The sequence below is a fragment of the Rhinoraja longicauda genome, chromosome 7 (assembly GCF_053455715.1).
Source record: "Rhinoraja longicauda isolate Sanriku21f chromosome 7, sRhiLon1.1, whole genome shotgun sequence".
Classification (NCBI taxonomy): domain Eukaryota; kingdom Metazoa; phylum Chordata; class Chondrichthyes; order Rajiformes; family Arhynchobatidae; genus Rhinoraja; species Rhinoraja longicauda.
In genome coordinates, this window is record NC_135959.1 from 65784204 (window position 1) to 65800467 (window position 16264).

Genomic DNA, 16264 nt, shown 5'->3' on the forward strand with positions numbered 1-16264 from the left:
GACGTAGAGGTTTGTAGGTTAATTGGCTTTGGTAACATTATAAATTGTCCATAATGTGTAGGATAGTGCTGGAGTAAGGGGTGGGTCGAAGGGCCTTTATCTCAAAAGTCTAAATCAGCTCCTTAAGCTCTCTCAATACCTGGGATTGATTTCATTAGGCCTTGGGGATTTATCATCTGAATGCTCTTCAAGAGACCAACACCATCTTCCTTGTTCTCAAAATGCCCTAGATTGTGAGTATTTCCCTCCTTTATCCTCCAGTAGCTTTACCTTCTCCATAGCAAGCCTCTAGTTTTTAATGTATGTTTAAAATGCATTGGAATTATTTTTACCCCTACTTGCCAAGGGCATTTCATGATCCTTTTGGTCCTCTTAATTCCCTGCTTGAGTTTTTCATTTCTTTATATTCCTGTGAATTTCATCTTTCTAAACTTTACTTAAGCTTACTTTTTCTTTTTGATCAGATCCCTCATCACCTAAGGATCCATTACCTTGCCTTACTTGTCTCTCCCCGATTGGAATATGTTGGTCCTGAACATTGATCAGCTGATCTTTAAATGACTCCCACATGTAACATCATGGCTTCTCCCTAGCTCCTTCCTAATGATGTTTAAATTTGCCTTACCCTAACTTAGACATTTCTCCCAAGCTCCAGACTATTACTTATTCATAACTACCTTAAAACATATGTAGGTATGATTACTATTCCAACATGCTCTCCCGTTGAAACACCAGCCACCTGGCTAGTCTCGTTTTCAATGCAAAATCTAATGTGGTCCCTCACCTAATTGAACCATGCAAATACTCTTTACAAGAAACCTTCCTGGGTGCACCAAGCAAATTTTGCCCTATCTAAGCCTCTTGCACAAAAGATGTCCTGGTGAATATTGGCAAACTTAAAACTACCCACTGTTGCTTTTATATATTTCCAAAATCTGCCCACATATCTGTTCCTCCATTTTCTACTGGCTTTTGGGAGAACTATCATATAAACCCATCGGAATGATTGCACCTTTGGTATTTTTGAACTCTACTCACCTTGCCTCATTGGCTGAACCCTCCAGTATGTCCTCTCTGAGTGCAGCTATGACACTGTCCCTGATTAGCTATGCAATCCTTCTACCTAGTTTATCTCCCTATCACATTTGAAAAGCTTGGAACATTGAGTTGCCAGTCATGTCTTTTTTGCAACCAAGTATGCACATTATAGTTCGATGCATTTATCCAGGCAGTAAGGTCGCCCACTTTACCCTAATACTTGCAATGAAATAAACATACTTCACCCCATCAGCCTTGTCATGATAATTAATCTATCCCCGATTGTCCTTCCTTTCAGACGAACATATCATAGCCCCTGCCTTTTTGTCAATCCCTTCATTTGACCTGCCACTTTGGACCCCAACCACTGCCACTCTAGTTTAAAACCTCCATCAAGGTATTGGATAATGGCGCTATCCAACAAAATTGTGTTTAGTCACGGATAGTTTGAACTACATTTAGTTGAGCACACACCAATCACAACTAGGTGATACCGATGTGTAGGAAGGAACGGCAGATGCTGGTTGACACCAAAGAGAGACACAAAATGTTGGAATAACTCAGTGGGTTCGGCAGCAACTGGAGAAAAGGAATAGAAACGTCACCTATTTCTTTTCTCCAGAGATGCCACCTGACCCGCTGAGTTACTCCAGCATATTGTGTCTATCTTAGGTGATAGATGTTTGTTATATAGTTGTGTGGAAAATGTTGGCCAAAACATAGCATACATTGATGTTATCCTGACATGGGATCTAGATATCACCACAAAATTATGGTTAAAAATGTGGTACTTTTCCTATAACATTGTTGTTTAAAAAGGTTATAGTCCAGAACTTGTTTTGTGGGTTATTTTGATGATGTGAATAAACTGTACAAATCCAAGCTACCTTCTTTATTTTCCAGTTTCTCTGGAATGGAAGTCAGCAGCTAGACCATTTGCATTGAGTCGCAGCTGACATAGGCCAGCAAGGGCTGATTGTAAGAGGAGGTACTCCAATGTTTGCATGGCTAGCAGCCATTCATAACATTCAATGGACTGAACAAAGCAGCAAATGACACTCATTTCTGGAAGTATATGGATGAAGAATGTAAAAGTTAATAATTTTTATAAGTAAATGTTGGTCATTTAAAATTACATTACACATAATGGCTTTTCATTTCAACATATTCATGATTATGCTCTACAAAATTGTGCTTTCACTTTATTACACCTCATCCTCTCAGTATAATTTTATTCCAATTTTATGTAATTTCCTCTTAAATGCAGTTGTGTCTCAAACACTCCGTGTGATAGCCAGTTCATCATTCTCACTAGATGAGTATACTAAGTAAATCATTTTCTACTGAATAATGTATTGAATTAAATTGGCCGGTATCCTGAATATTTGCTCCCAGTTAAGGACTCTCCACCATATGGAAAAATCCATAGCAAAGCAAACCTCTGGAATCCCTTTATAATTCTTCAGACTTCTGTCAGTTAAATCTGGGGATCCCTTCCACAGAAAAGAGCAGTAAACAGTCCTTTATTTTTGATTGATATGCCTACCTTAATCTTATGTCATCCTTATTAATCAGGGATCATCATTATTAATGTATCATTAATTGATTTATTGCGTCTTTAAAAAAGTCAAACTTTTACAATCCACCATCATTATTAAAAAATACTACAAAATGAATATTTCGCTGAATATTTACATATTGCAGACGCAACGTAACGTTTAAGAAAGGGAAGTCTCTGGGGCACGAATTCCTGGGGAAAAAATTGTGACCTTTAAATCCTAAACATTTAAATTCGTGATTAATTTTCTGGCGAGGATGTTTGCTGGCTTTAGAATTTTAAAGAAACATACGCTGGTTTCCAAATTCCCGTTTCCATGGTCTAATGAGTTGTATGAGTTAAATGGACTTTGGGTGTAACACATTAGCAGTTAATTTGTAACATGTAACAGTTAGTTTGTAAACCAATCATGTCTCATTGTAACAATCCATCAAGATGAATTTTTAAAATGCCCAAGCATCCTACCAATCTCTCGCTGATATCTGTTATTTTCTTCACAATATACACAAGACGTGTTTTTTTTAAGTATCAGTGAAATAAAATTCTAACTCTCAGCGGTTCGAATGGCAAAGGATAACAGCCACCCCATTCAGAATACCGTGCTATTTAATGATGGTAGATTTGTCGCTCTCCGCTACACCTTTCAACAGCGAAAACTAAATCTGTTGTCAGGAACGGGATAAAATCGATGTCCTGAAGTAAGCATGCCAGGGAAACTGCTCAATCGCGTTTGCCTTGTATCATGTCTGAGAATAATTACAAATCTCGTCTCCTTCACTAAGTTAAATCAGCCGATTGCAAAATAGCATTGTTTTTTAAAAAAAACAGGGTTCTTGCCGCACGTTTTGAGTTGGTTTGTTTAACATTGGGACCAATCGAGTGTCAGTGAAGATGTCGTTCTTTCAGCAGTTGATTTTTTTTTTTAACCCTCTTGTACCCAGATTCCGGATTCATTTTCATGCTCGTCTATTCTAAATCAGTTTTTCACATTAAAAATCAATTGGAATGCCGTTAGCTATTGAAAGCTGGAAGTGTAGTATTCATGGTTGGGTGTATTTCGTTTGCAAAGGATAAGAGACGATATCCATCACCGTCTATTTTTAGGATAACTCGTGTGATTGCATATTCTTTTTGAATTCGCGAGCTCGCTATGAAGATCCAGCGCAGACTACTAAGCTTCTCGAGTACACGCACAAGACCTGTTCTTTGCAACTACTTTGCGTGCTAAGGTTAATGTAAATGCTGGGATTCGGTTATTTACACTCAGTAGGCTAAACTGCAAATTCCCATCCGATAAAACATAAAATGAAACTTCCACAAGATCACAAACAAGAAAAAAAAATCGGTTTTAATACAGTAATAGTCACGTCCAGTATAAATTGTACATTGGCCGTTCAAGCACGTACAACAACGGTGATAAATGATACATTTACTTTGCCCATTGTCATCGCTCTCCAGTCCCCACTCGGATCGCATTCCTCCTACCTCTTCACATCATCACTTCAAATCAGCGATTAATTAAAAAAGAGTGGCCAGATTTTACCCTGTGACAATAATTTACAGGAAAAATATTTCCTCGTAAAACTGTATCCACCCCCCCCCTCCCCTCCCCTCCCCTCCAGCCGTCAGCACTGACGCACACTAAACGCTGTTGGGAGTTAGCATTCACACGTTACATCCAATTTTGTTGTCGCTACCTAAACGCGGTGCTGTCAGCCTTAAAAGTACTTCTTGTCACTAATATTTCCGATTGAAAATAAATGAAAATAAAAGTTCCGATACACCTGAAAACCGTCTATCGACTGCGAGTGACACAAAAATCTCCAATCACCCCCAAACGGAGACCGATTCATTCATTAGGAATTGCGGGTGCAATTGCAAGAGCGTGCCCGCGCTCCGCCAGCGACCGTCGGGGGCGCGCATTGCAAGGCGCGCTCCCCTGCCGGACACCTCCGCCCCCCTTTCCACCCCCCAATCTCGGTTGGAGCATCGTTCCTTACTCCCCACCTCCAACCCCTCGGCTCTGATGCCAGACTTCCCCGCTCCATTGGCCGAACCCCGAGTGATCGGACTGGGCGGTGCCAAAGGACGCGGGCGCTTCATTGGCCGGAGAGGCTTTGGGTCTTGTGAGCACTCTATGTTTTAACGAAGCGCGCAGAAGGAGGAGGCAGAGACCGGGAGCGTGTCGGCGAGAGATTCATACACCTGAAAACCGTCTATCGACTGCGAGTGACACAAAAGAGCAACCAACAAAAAAAATCCCACCCCCTCAACTTAACAACAAAAAACAACACACACCAAAAAGCAGAGCGAAAGAACGCATCCAACCAACTCACCTCCCGCTCTCCCTCTCTCCTGCAGCGCAGGCTGGACCCAAGACTGTTGCTCATCACAAGTGGAAAGAATCAACAGGGAAAGTAGCGAGTGTGTGTCACTGGAGAGCTCTGGCTGCCGCAGATAGCATGAGGCAGATATGATTCATTTTTGCCTTCACTAAAGTGTCACTGAAGGTTTGTGTTGCCACCGACCGTGTGATGGGAGACTTTCGTGGAAATGCGAGACGTGCCCGTGGAAGCTTTTAGATTTAAAACCTGCTGCTGCTCGAGTGTGTCGAGGAAAATCAGTCAATTTTATTTGCTGTCTTGTCCGAGTCACTGACAGCAGCTGTGACCGCTTTTTTGAGTGGAGATAGGCGCGTACACACAGAGACAGATATTCATCCAGTCGGTGTGAGTGTGTGTGTGCAGCATGCAAAATTCTCGGCAGCTGCATCTCATGAAATTGGAAGAAACACACCGCAAGCCTTGAAACTGGTACATGGGCTACGCCGCATTTTACAGATTTCACTTGGGAGAAGGACGCAAGATTTCGCATCTTCACCGATCCAGTTCTCACGAGCCGTGCAAAAGGTTCGGGTCTTTTAAGGGAGAGGGGGTGTAAGTATTTGGCACGAACACTATTTACCGAATCCACGGATTTACAACGCAAGATGGTGACGAGACTTTTCTTTTGTCGTTAAACTCAATAAGATTTGGAAATGATGGCAGCAAGGTGCATCGATGTTCACACACCGCTGGAAGCTTGTCTGTTTTCCGAGCTGTAAATCAACAGGTTTAAGACCAACAGAAAAGAAAATAGAGGAGAGGAAAAACAAGCGCCGGGGATGTACCTGCAGGTTCTGATTTTCCTTCTACTCTGGACTGGCGTTCTGACCTTGAAGAATTTGAAATACACGATCTTGGAAGAGCAAGGACCCGGGACGGTGATCGGGAACATCGCGAAAGATGCTCGCCTGGCGACCAGTCTGGAGCCAAGGAAGCCTAACTTTCGGGTTTTGGAAAATTCCGCTCCCCATTTGCTGGACGTGGATCGGGAGAGCGGATTACTTTACACCAAGCAGCGCATCGACCGGGAGACCGTCTGCAAGCGGGTTGCCAAGTGCGTGGTGTCGCTGGAAGTCTTCGCCAACGACAAGGAGCTGTGCATGATCAAAGTGGAGATCCTGGACATCAATGACAATGCGCCAAGTTTCTCCACCGAGCAGATCTATGTGGAGATCCCCGAGAACGCGGCTCCGGGGACGCGGATACCTCTGACCAGCGCACACGACCCAGACACCGGCCAGTTCGGTCTGCAGACCTACCAGCTGAGCAGCCCGAGTCGCCTGTTCGGCCTGGAGGTGAAGTCGAGGGGAGACGGCACCAAGTTCCCCGAGCTGATCATCCAGCGGCCCCTCGACAGGGAGCAGCAGCCGCGCCATGAGCTGCTGGTGACGGCGCTGGACGGCGGCGAGCCGCCCAAGTCGAGCGCGGTCCGCCTGCGGGTGGAGGTGGTGGACACCAACGACAACAGCCCTGCCTTCGCCGAGCCCAGCCTGAGCGTGGAGGTGGCGGAGAACACGCCGGCCGGCACCTTCATCATCGACGTGAACGCCACCGACCCGGACCAGGGCACCAACGGCGAGGTGGTCTACTCCTTCAGCACGTTCGCCAGCGAGCGCATCGGGCAGCTCTTCTCCATCGAGCCGCGCTCCGGGGTCATCCGCCTGCGCGCCGCCCTCGACTACGAGGAGAGCAGCATCTACGACATCGACGTGCAGGCCAGAGACCTGGGGCCCAACTCCATCCCCGCCCACTGCAAGGTGTCGGTCAGGGTGCTGGACGTGAACGACAACGCGCCCACCCTCAGCCTGGTGTCGGTGCACCAGGGCCCGGTGAGTGAGGCGGCTCCTCCCGGCACCATGCTGGCGTTGGTCAAGGCCACCGACCGCGACTCGGGCCGTAACGGGCAGCTGCAGTGCCGGGTGCTGGGCAGCGGGCCCTTCCGCCTGGAGGAGAACTACGACAACTTCTACACCGTGCTGAGCGAGCGCCCCTTCGACCGCGAGGCGGCCGACGAGTACAACCTGACCATCGTGGCCCGTGACAACGGCTCGCCGCCGCTCAACGCCAGCCGCTCGTTCACGGTGCGCGTGGCCGACGAGAACGACAACGCGCCCCGCTTCACCAAGCCCGTGTACGTGCTGCAGGTGCCCGAGAACAACATCCCCGGCGAGTACCTGGGCTCGGTGCTGGCACACGACCCCGACCTAGGCCCCAACGGCAGCGTGGCCTACTCCATCCTGCCCGCGCGCGTGGCCGACGTGTCCGTCTACACCTTCGTCTCCGTCAACCCGTCCAAGGGCGCCATCTACGCGCTGCGCTCCTTCAACTACGAGCACACCAAGGCCTTCGAGTTCAAAGTGGTGGCCAAGGACTCGGGCTCGCCGCCGCTCGCCACCAACTGCACGGTGCGGGTCACGGTGCTGGATGTCAACGACAACGCGCCCGTCATCGTGCTGCCGGCGCTGCACAACGACACGGCCGAGGTGCAGGTGCCGCGCAACGCGGGCCTGGGCTACCTGGTGGCCACCGTGCGGGCCGTGGACAGCGACCACGGCGACAGCGGCCGCCTCTCCTACCAGATCGCCGAGGGCAACGAGCAGCACCTCTTCGACATGGACGCCAGCAGCGGCGAGCTGCGCACCGCCCGCTCGCTGTGGTCGCAGGGCGCCGCGGCCGCCACCGAGCTGGTGGTGAAGGTGTCCGACCACGGCAAGCCGCCTCTCTCGGCCGTGGCCCGCCTGGTGATCGCCGCCTACGCCGGGGCCGCTCCCAAGGACGAGCAGCAGCGGGTGCCGCGGGAGCAGGGCCACTGGGACATGTCGCTGCCCCTCATCGTCACCCTCAGCTCCATCTCGGTCATCCTGCTCACCTCCATGGTCACCATCGCCGTCAAGTGCAGGAGGGAGAACAAGGAGATCCGGACTTATAACTGCAGGATCGCCGAGTACTCGCACCCGCACCTGGGCAAGGGCGGCAAGAAGAAGAAGATCAACAAGAACGACATTATGTTGGTCCAGAGCGAGGTGGAGGAGAGGGATGTCATGAACGTGGTGAGCAGCCCCTCCCTGGCCTCTTCTCCCATTTATTTCGATTACCAGACGCGCCTGCCGCTCAGCTCCCCCCGCTCAGAAGTCATGTACTTGAAGCCCACCTCCAACAAGCTCACCGTCCCCCAGGGCCATGGGGTCTGTAACACTTTCTCCGGACAGGGCTCAAATCCGGCCGACGTAACCTCTACAAGAATGTCACTGATTCAGGTAAATTCACACACACGCACCCACACCACACACAGACAGACAGACAGACAGACAGACGCACACTGAACACAGTGTCATTCTTGATCTCAACTACCACCTGTTGCTTTTAGAAAGTTGTTGACCAATTTGTACCGTGCGTCTCCAAGAGTTGGCCAATGTGCTCCGTGCTTATTACACTTATTATAAGTCAATATTTCTGTAATGCAATATGTTCCCTCGCGTGAAGCGCATTGACGCCGTTATTGATCTGCATAGAGATTTATGACTAAAGTCGGACAGCATAGGATTTGTATTGGCTACTTCATTGTTGGCTAAGACATGATAAAACTCCCACAATAGCACCAATTCTAAATTTAAGCCAAACAGAGAAATTGCTTGTCTTTTCTCATCTTTTTTTTTAAAGGAAAATCATTAGTTTTCGCACTTGGTCACCTATGTTTTAACCATAAACAACAGAACATACTTTCACAAGCAAACAGATTTTGTATTTATCACCTGGCTTTGAATTGCATTGATTTTTGAAAGAAATGGATCTGTAGTTGTTCAGTTTTATAGATGAAGAAGACATGGTAGTTTCTCTGATAGAATATGGAGTACCGATGTGGAATGATAAAGGCATCTATTTTAAAACGCTGGGTGATATTCCAACAGTTCGTTCAGCGTTAATTTTAGAATTATTCACTAGCAGTTTGTAGCAGCGTTATGTTTGTAGCATCATGCAAAATAATCTTTAATATTTAAACCCTGGGGACTCGCGAGGAAACAGTATTTATCACAAAATAACTGAATCGGTAGAAGAAACTTGAATACATCGAGAGACATTACTTTTTGGAACCTTGTGGTTAATTTAGCGTTATGATATTCTGGATGTTCTTTGAAAAGAATTAGGTTCCATTCGCCCTTCCATTTTTTGTTTTCTGGCATGATAGCAGTATCAATAATTGGCCAGTTAGTCATCTGTAAAGAAAGTTGAAAATCAGTATAATTGGTGTGAGACTGGAATCACATGCAGGGCTGACTCTGTAAGTACAGTGGCTCTCCTCTCTAAATGACATGAATAATTTTCAACGGTTTGTCTTTTATCAACTGCGAATAGAAATTTAACTTGCACATATTTACATTGACTTTATTATAAGATGAGCTATATTCATGTAAATATGGTAATTCAGTGCAATGATTCACATTAAATTAGTCATATAATTTACAGAAATATACTCATCTGGAGCAATGTGGATTATGTCATTGATCAGTTCTTATAAGTAATAATTTAAGCTCATATTTCTTCAATTCAAAAATGCCCTCTGTACATCAGTCCACTTTAGACAATGAGGTGCTTGTTTATAACTGCTTGCCAACCTATGTTTTAATTACTACAATATTTGAAAATATGAGCATAAATTACTATTGCATTAACATTTGCACCTTTGGAGTCTCTGTATCATCTGTCGCATAAGTATATACAATTTTTTCACCCACTCTTAGAATCTAGACACATTTAAATTCATAAACTCCATAATTACATAAACACCACCCTAAACTGATTAGAGATTTTGAAAAGCCCATGATTGAATTGAGATTTCTTAATGATTAAAATCTCTCGATGATAATTCAATTTGTTACTTCTGTATTGCCCTGCAAGAATTTTTACAAGTGAGTTATAATAAAGGCAAAGCTTACCTCAAAATGTAGCCACAGCATGGCGTACAAACTGTGGAACAAATGGTTGAGTAATTTATTACTCACAAAGTTGCTCTGTGGAAAGACCTCTGTCAGAGTTATCTTTAAAACAATTCAGTATTGTTTGATGTATCTTGAAAGTAAATGAATTGTAGAAGTAAATATTGAGCCTTTCAGAACATCAAGACATCAAGACCCAGTCTGAAGAAGGGTCTCGACCCAAAACGTCACCCATTCTTTCGCTCCAGAGATGCTGCCTATCCCACTGAGTCCCTCCAGCTTTTTGTGTCTATCCGCGGTTTAAACCAGCATCTGCAGTTCCTTCCTGCGCATCTTCTTCTTGCGTTTGAGGCAGCAGAAGTTATGAAGCTGCTTCTGCTGTCTCTGTTTGTTGTCGTTCGCCTGACTGAGGTCAGTTGACCACGGGGAGATCAACAACATGAGCCCTTCCTGCGCATCAAGACATTCCAAACCATTTTACTGTCCGTAAAAAATGAAAAAAAAGAAGTACTCCTATTGGAAACAGGATAGTTAAGTCCATCTCTCACCATCACAAATAATAAAGAGATTACATCTGATAATCGGTTTTATCAGTGTTTTAAAAAAAAAAATGGCCTAGGAACGAAGGAGAACTATCCTGAGCATCTTTGAAATAGTATCAGGAGATCTTTTACATCTTCTAGGAGAGAGAACAACTCCACCCAAAGTGGAATTTCTGCCAGTGCATTTATTATTCCTATGAAAAAATATATTTTAGATTTTGTACTTATATTCATTTGAAATGTGACTTCAACCGACAAACTTCCAATCCAGAGGTGAGAATGTTGTCATGGTACAAAATCTAAAATATATTTTTTCATAGGAATAATAAATGCACTGGCTGGGTTTACCTGTTTTACTGGCAAAATCAACAATAATCAGCTGTCCAACCTTTGTTATCCATACAACCTTTATCAGTTGACTAGTTATGATCCTGCTCCCCTTCATCATGGAACAGATCATGTGCATTTTGGTAAACACAAAATGCTGGAGTAACTCAGCAGGTCAGGCAGCATCTCTGGAGAGAAGGAATGGGTGACGTTTCGGGTCAAGATCCTTCTTCAGCCGACCAGAAACGTCATCCATTCCATCTCTCCAGAGACGTTGCCTGTCCCGCTGAGTTACTCTAGCATTTTGTGTCTATCTTCAGTATAAACCAGCATCTGCAGTTCCTTCCTACACATGTACCATCTGGTCATCTCTGATTTATCCTGGAGTTGTTTTATTTTAAATGATTTTTTAATTTCAAAATCACTTTATTTTATTTTATGTTTTATGTTATTTTATTTCAACATTCTCAAGATATGCTAAAGCACCTTGCCTCCAGGGAAGTACAATTTGAACAGTGCCACTGTTCTGTTATAGGGAAGGCTGCAGTCGAAAGTATGAACTTTTCAAAAAAGAGGAAATCTCGCTCTGCTGCTTTACTAATGATTACTAAAGGAAGGAACTACATACAAAAGTGGATAGATGAAGAATATTATCGCAGATGTGACCATCACCTAGAGAATATAGACTGTCAGTATGACAATAGGACTGCTTCAGTAGTTGGCTGTTGCAATGCACAATGATCAAAAAGGATTCCCACCCACCGTGCAAATGTTAGTCTTTCCTACTTCTCTGCAAAACCCATGGTCACACAAAGCAAAAATTCTGCCAGGTTAAGATCATTTTTCTGCTATATATTCAACATGCCCAGGGATAAACGGAACAGTAAATTTTGTCAAGATTTATTAGTGAAATTTTCAGAGTAGGTACTGTTATTGAGAAAGCATAATGGCCATCATAGCATCTTAATGTACGTTCTACAAAATATTTCGGCAGCTCACACACTTTCAGAATTTTAAAATTAAAAACAAAACAGGTAAGAAGAAAATGGACACAATGTCCCCTTCAATCAGAACATTTGCACAGGTTATAACGTTATTTCTTCTCAAGGGAACGATGTTACAGACCAAACTGAACACATATAGAAAGAAAAACACTTAAATCACGTAAGTTGCTATTTCATAAGTAAGTGTTCAAATACTGTAGATAGGTTCCGCATTGTTAAATATAACTACATTTAACATTTACAAATAAAACTAATTTTGCAGAACAACTTTTAATATCTTTATTTGATAGCAATATGTAATGTGGCAATGTAGTGTATTTATTTTAATCCTAACCAATTTGCAGATGTTTAAATCATGTAATTAAATTTGGAGTACTAATGCTAATCTTCTTATCTTTCCAAAGCACATTATTCATTGTATGGCATTGACACCTGAGCCAGAATGTCACAGAGTCTAACAATTATACTGCTTATAAACAGGCCCCTCAGTTCACTGTGGCCAGGCTGACCATCAAGTACCCATCTTTACAGATGATAAGAAGCTTTATGGTAGGAAGCAAAGGCTGTTGGTGGAAGGTTTTCAGACTGGAGGCTTGTGATTAGTGGTGTACCTCAGGGATCTGCGCTGTGCCCATTGCTGTTTGAGGTTTATATCAAGGATTTTGATGCAGATGTGCAAGCCATGATTAGAAAGTTTGCAGATGGCACTAAAATAAATGGTATCATAGACAGTGAAGATGGTTATCAAGAATTGCAGCAGTATTTTGATCAGCTGGGTAAATGGATTGAGGAATGGCGAATGGAGTTTAATTCAGACAAGTATGATGTATTGCATTTTGGGAAGTCAAACCAGGGCAGGAGTGGGATGCGGGGTTGGGGGGAAGGGGTGGGGGTGGCTGTTGGAGAAAGGGGAGGGGGAAAGAAGGCTATTGTGGGGTAGTTACTTAAAATTGGAGAATTCAATGTTCAAACCACTGGGTTGTAAGCTACCCAAGAGGAATATGAGGCGCTGTTCCTCCAGTTTGTATGTGGTCTCATTCTGCCAATGGAGGAGGCGCAGGACAGAAAGGTCAGTGTGGGAAAGGGAAGGGGAGTTAAAATGGTTAGCAACCAGTATATCCGAGTGCAAGTGTTCAGCAAAGAGGTTGGCGAGTCTACGCTTCGTCTCACCTATGCATCGAGGCCGCATCAGGGACAATGGATGCAGTAGATGAGGTTAGAAGAGGTGCATGTGAACCTCTGCCTCAGCTGGAGGGACTGCTGAGGTCCCTGGAAGGAGACAAGGGAGGGTGTTTAGAGACAAGTGTTACATCTCCTGCGGTTGCTGGGGAAACTTTCTGGGGAGGGGGTGGTTAACGTGGGAAGGGATGAGTGAATCAAGGAGCTGTGGAGGGAGCAGTCTCTGCGAAAGGCGGAAAGCGATGGAGATGTGACTAGTGGTGAGATCATGTTGGAAGAAATGGAAGTGTAGGAGGAGGATGTTTTGGATGCAGAGGCTGGTGGGGTGAAAGGTGAGGGCCAGGGGAACTATCTTTTTGCATCCTGGAGAGGGGGAGGGGGAGTGAGAGCAGATCTGTGGGACACAGTGGAGATGTGGGTGAGGGATTCATCTATAACAGCCGGGGGGAATCCACAGTCACTAAAGAATGAGGTCATCTCGGATGTCCTCAATTGGAAAGCCTCACCTTGGGAGCGGATGGAACGATGGCAGAGGAGTTGAGAGTTGGAGGTATTATCTTTCCAAGAGGGGGATGGGAGGAAGTGTAGTCCAGATATCTGGGAATCATTAGATTTGTAGTAGAAACTGAAGTAGGGACGTATGTTAGAGTTGTTTAAGACATTGATTAAGTCGCAGTGTGAATATTATGTTCAGTTTTGCTCACTGTGCTATAGGCGGGATGTCGTTAAGCTGGAAAGAGTGCAGAAAATATTTATACAAGATTCGGGACACAAAGAATTTATTAGCCAATTATGTAAGAACATACAAGGAATTTGATTTGCCATACCGTCATACCAAAAAAGCAGCAAGACACACAACGACATAAAAATTAACATAAACATCCACCACAGCGCACTGTGATGGAAGGCAATAACGTATTATCATTTTCCCTCCTTTTTTCCCCGCGGTCGGGGCAGTCGAACCATCCGCAGTCAGGGCGATCGAAGCTCCCGCAGCCGGCAATCGAAGATCCCGCGTCGGGGCGATCGAAGCTCCCGCGATCTGGGCGGTCGAAGCTCCTGCGGTTGGAGCTCCTGAAGACGATCCCTGACAAAGGGATCGCAAGCTCCACAATGTTACGTCCGCAGGCTGGTGAGATTGGAGCTCCTAAAAGGCGATCCCCAGTAAAGGGACCGCCAGCTCCACGATGTTAGGCCGCAGTGCGGACGGAGATGCAATACCGAAAAAGTCGCATCTCCGTCGAGGAAAGAGATAAAAAAAGTTTCCCCTACCCCCCACATAATACAAAACTAAAGAAACACTAAAACATACATTTAACAACTAACTAAAAACAACAAAAGAAGAAAAGGACGAGACAGACTGTTGGCGAGGCTGCCATCGTGCGGTGCCTGGTCTCAAGGGCCTGAGTTGTAAGGAGAGGTTGGGCAGGCTAGGACTTTATTCCTTGGAGGCTAAAGCTGATCATATTCACACGCATAAAATCCTGAGGGAATAGATAGTGTGAATGCACATTTTCCCAGGTTAGTGGAATCACAGAGGTTATAGATTGTAATTTAATTTAATAGAAGAGGCAACTCTTTCACAGTAGGGTGATGAGTGTATGGTACAAGCTGCCAGAGGAAGTAGTTGAGGCCGGTACAATAACCACATTCAAAAGGCATTTGGACATGTACATGGATGAAAGATTCAAAGAGATATGGGCTTAACACAGGGAAATGAGACGAGCTTAGATAGGGCATCTTGGTTGTCGTGGGTGAGATGGGCTTTTTCTGTGCTGTATGACTAAGTGATGATTGAGTTGCCAGTCCTGCTCCACGTTCAACCATGTCTCTTTCATCGCAAAAAAATTGAAATGTTGAGTTGAAGTCCTGCTCCACTTTCAACCATGTTTCTGTCATCGCAAAAGCATCATATTTTTCTGTGCTAATTAATGCTTAGCGTCTATCTGCTTTACTAGTCAACTCCTGGCGTTAAAAGAGAGCTAGAGAGTCAGTTTAACCGTGTCATGCCAATGTATGGTTTGCCTGCTTGATTGCATCATTTTCTTTTTTATATTTGACTGTACTTCCCCCAATAATCCATCTGCTTTGTGTCCAATTCTCCTGTCAAATTATTTTAAACCCTCTCTAATAGCAGTAGCAATTCCACCTGCAAGTAGGTTGAACCTACGCTGGTTCAAGTGTAACTTGCCCATCTGGTACAGGTCCCACCTTCCCCAGGAATGATCCCAATGATCCAGAATTGGAACATCATCTCTTTAGCCATACATTCCTCTGACCTTTTCTCCTGTTCCTGTGCAAGGTAGTTCTGCTTTAAAGCAGCAGTTGTGTTCCTCAGAAGCCTGGTTACAATAAATCACGTTAGAAAAATAAATGTCAATGGGGAAAATGGTATTTAGGGTGAGAAAGTTTCAGGCTTGCAATTGCAAAGTTTTTCCCAGTTGGATTTCAAAAATACAGGCTTTTTAATAGCTTTAAGTTTATTTTTGTTACAGCAAGCTAAAAATACTGAAGACTCTGTTACATTGTTCAGTCGAGTATCATTGCACGGGTGCCAATAGGAGCAATTGCTTATCAACTCAATGGCTACATGCGGTGAAATTGACAAAGACACACAAAGTGCTGGAGTAACTTGGCAGGTCAGGCAGCATCTCTGGAGAACATGGATAGGTGACATTTCGGGTTGGAACCTGGCTTCAGAATGATTGTGGTGGTGGATTAGAGGAAAGAGAAAGCTGGAAGGTGGAGGGGCAGGACAAATACTGGCAAGTTATAGGTGGATACAGGTGAGGGTTTTTGATAAGCATATGATTGGACAAAGGCCAGAGATGAAAAGGCACAAGGATGAGGATAGAAGAAGTGTGAACTGTGAAGCCAGAGGAAGGAATATAGGTGGAAGAGGAGGCAGAAGGGAGAAATGGGTGTGCGTCCAAGTGGGCCAAAGGGAAGAGAGGATCTCCTGGTTGCTAACTCACCATTCCCATACTGACATACTGATCTTTCTGTTCTTGGCCTCCTCCAATGCCAGAGTGAGGCCACACACAACTGGAGGAACAGCATCTCATATATTGCTCAGATAGCTTACAACCCTGTGGTATGAACATTAAATTCTCCAATTTTAGGTAACTAACTTCAATCCTCTTCTTCCCTCCTCCCCATTTTCATGTGCCACATCTGGACATGCACCCATTTATCCCCTGCCCTTCCACTTATATTCCTTCCGCTGGATTCACAATTCACACTTCTTTTATCCTTGTCTTTTCATCTCTAGCCTTTGTCTCTTCGTCAAAGTATTTAC

General features: G+C 44.6%; 1 protein-coding gene across 3 annotated transcripts in view; it reads left to right on the plus strand.

Annotated features, from left to right (window-relative positions):
- Positions 1 to 4625: 4625 nt before the first annotated feature.
- The window catches only part of LOC144595346 (protocadherin-17-like), a 104755-nt gene continuing 93116 nt past the window's right edge, over positions 4626 to 16264 (plus strand). The window contains exon 1 of one of the 3 annotated variants that reach the window (XM_078402750.1): positions 4626 to 8237. In XM_078402750.1, the coding sequence (XP_078258876.1) occupies positions 5760 to 8237 (2478 nt within the window). In that variant the 5' untranslated portion in view covers positions 4626 to 5759. The remainder of the gene's footprint in view (positions 8238 to 16264) is intronic. The other 2 variants (XM_078402748.1, XM_078402747.1) reach the window with 2 other exon arrangements.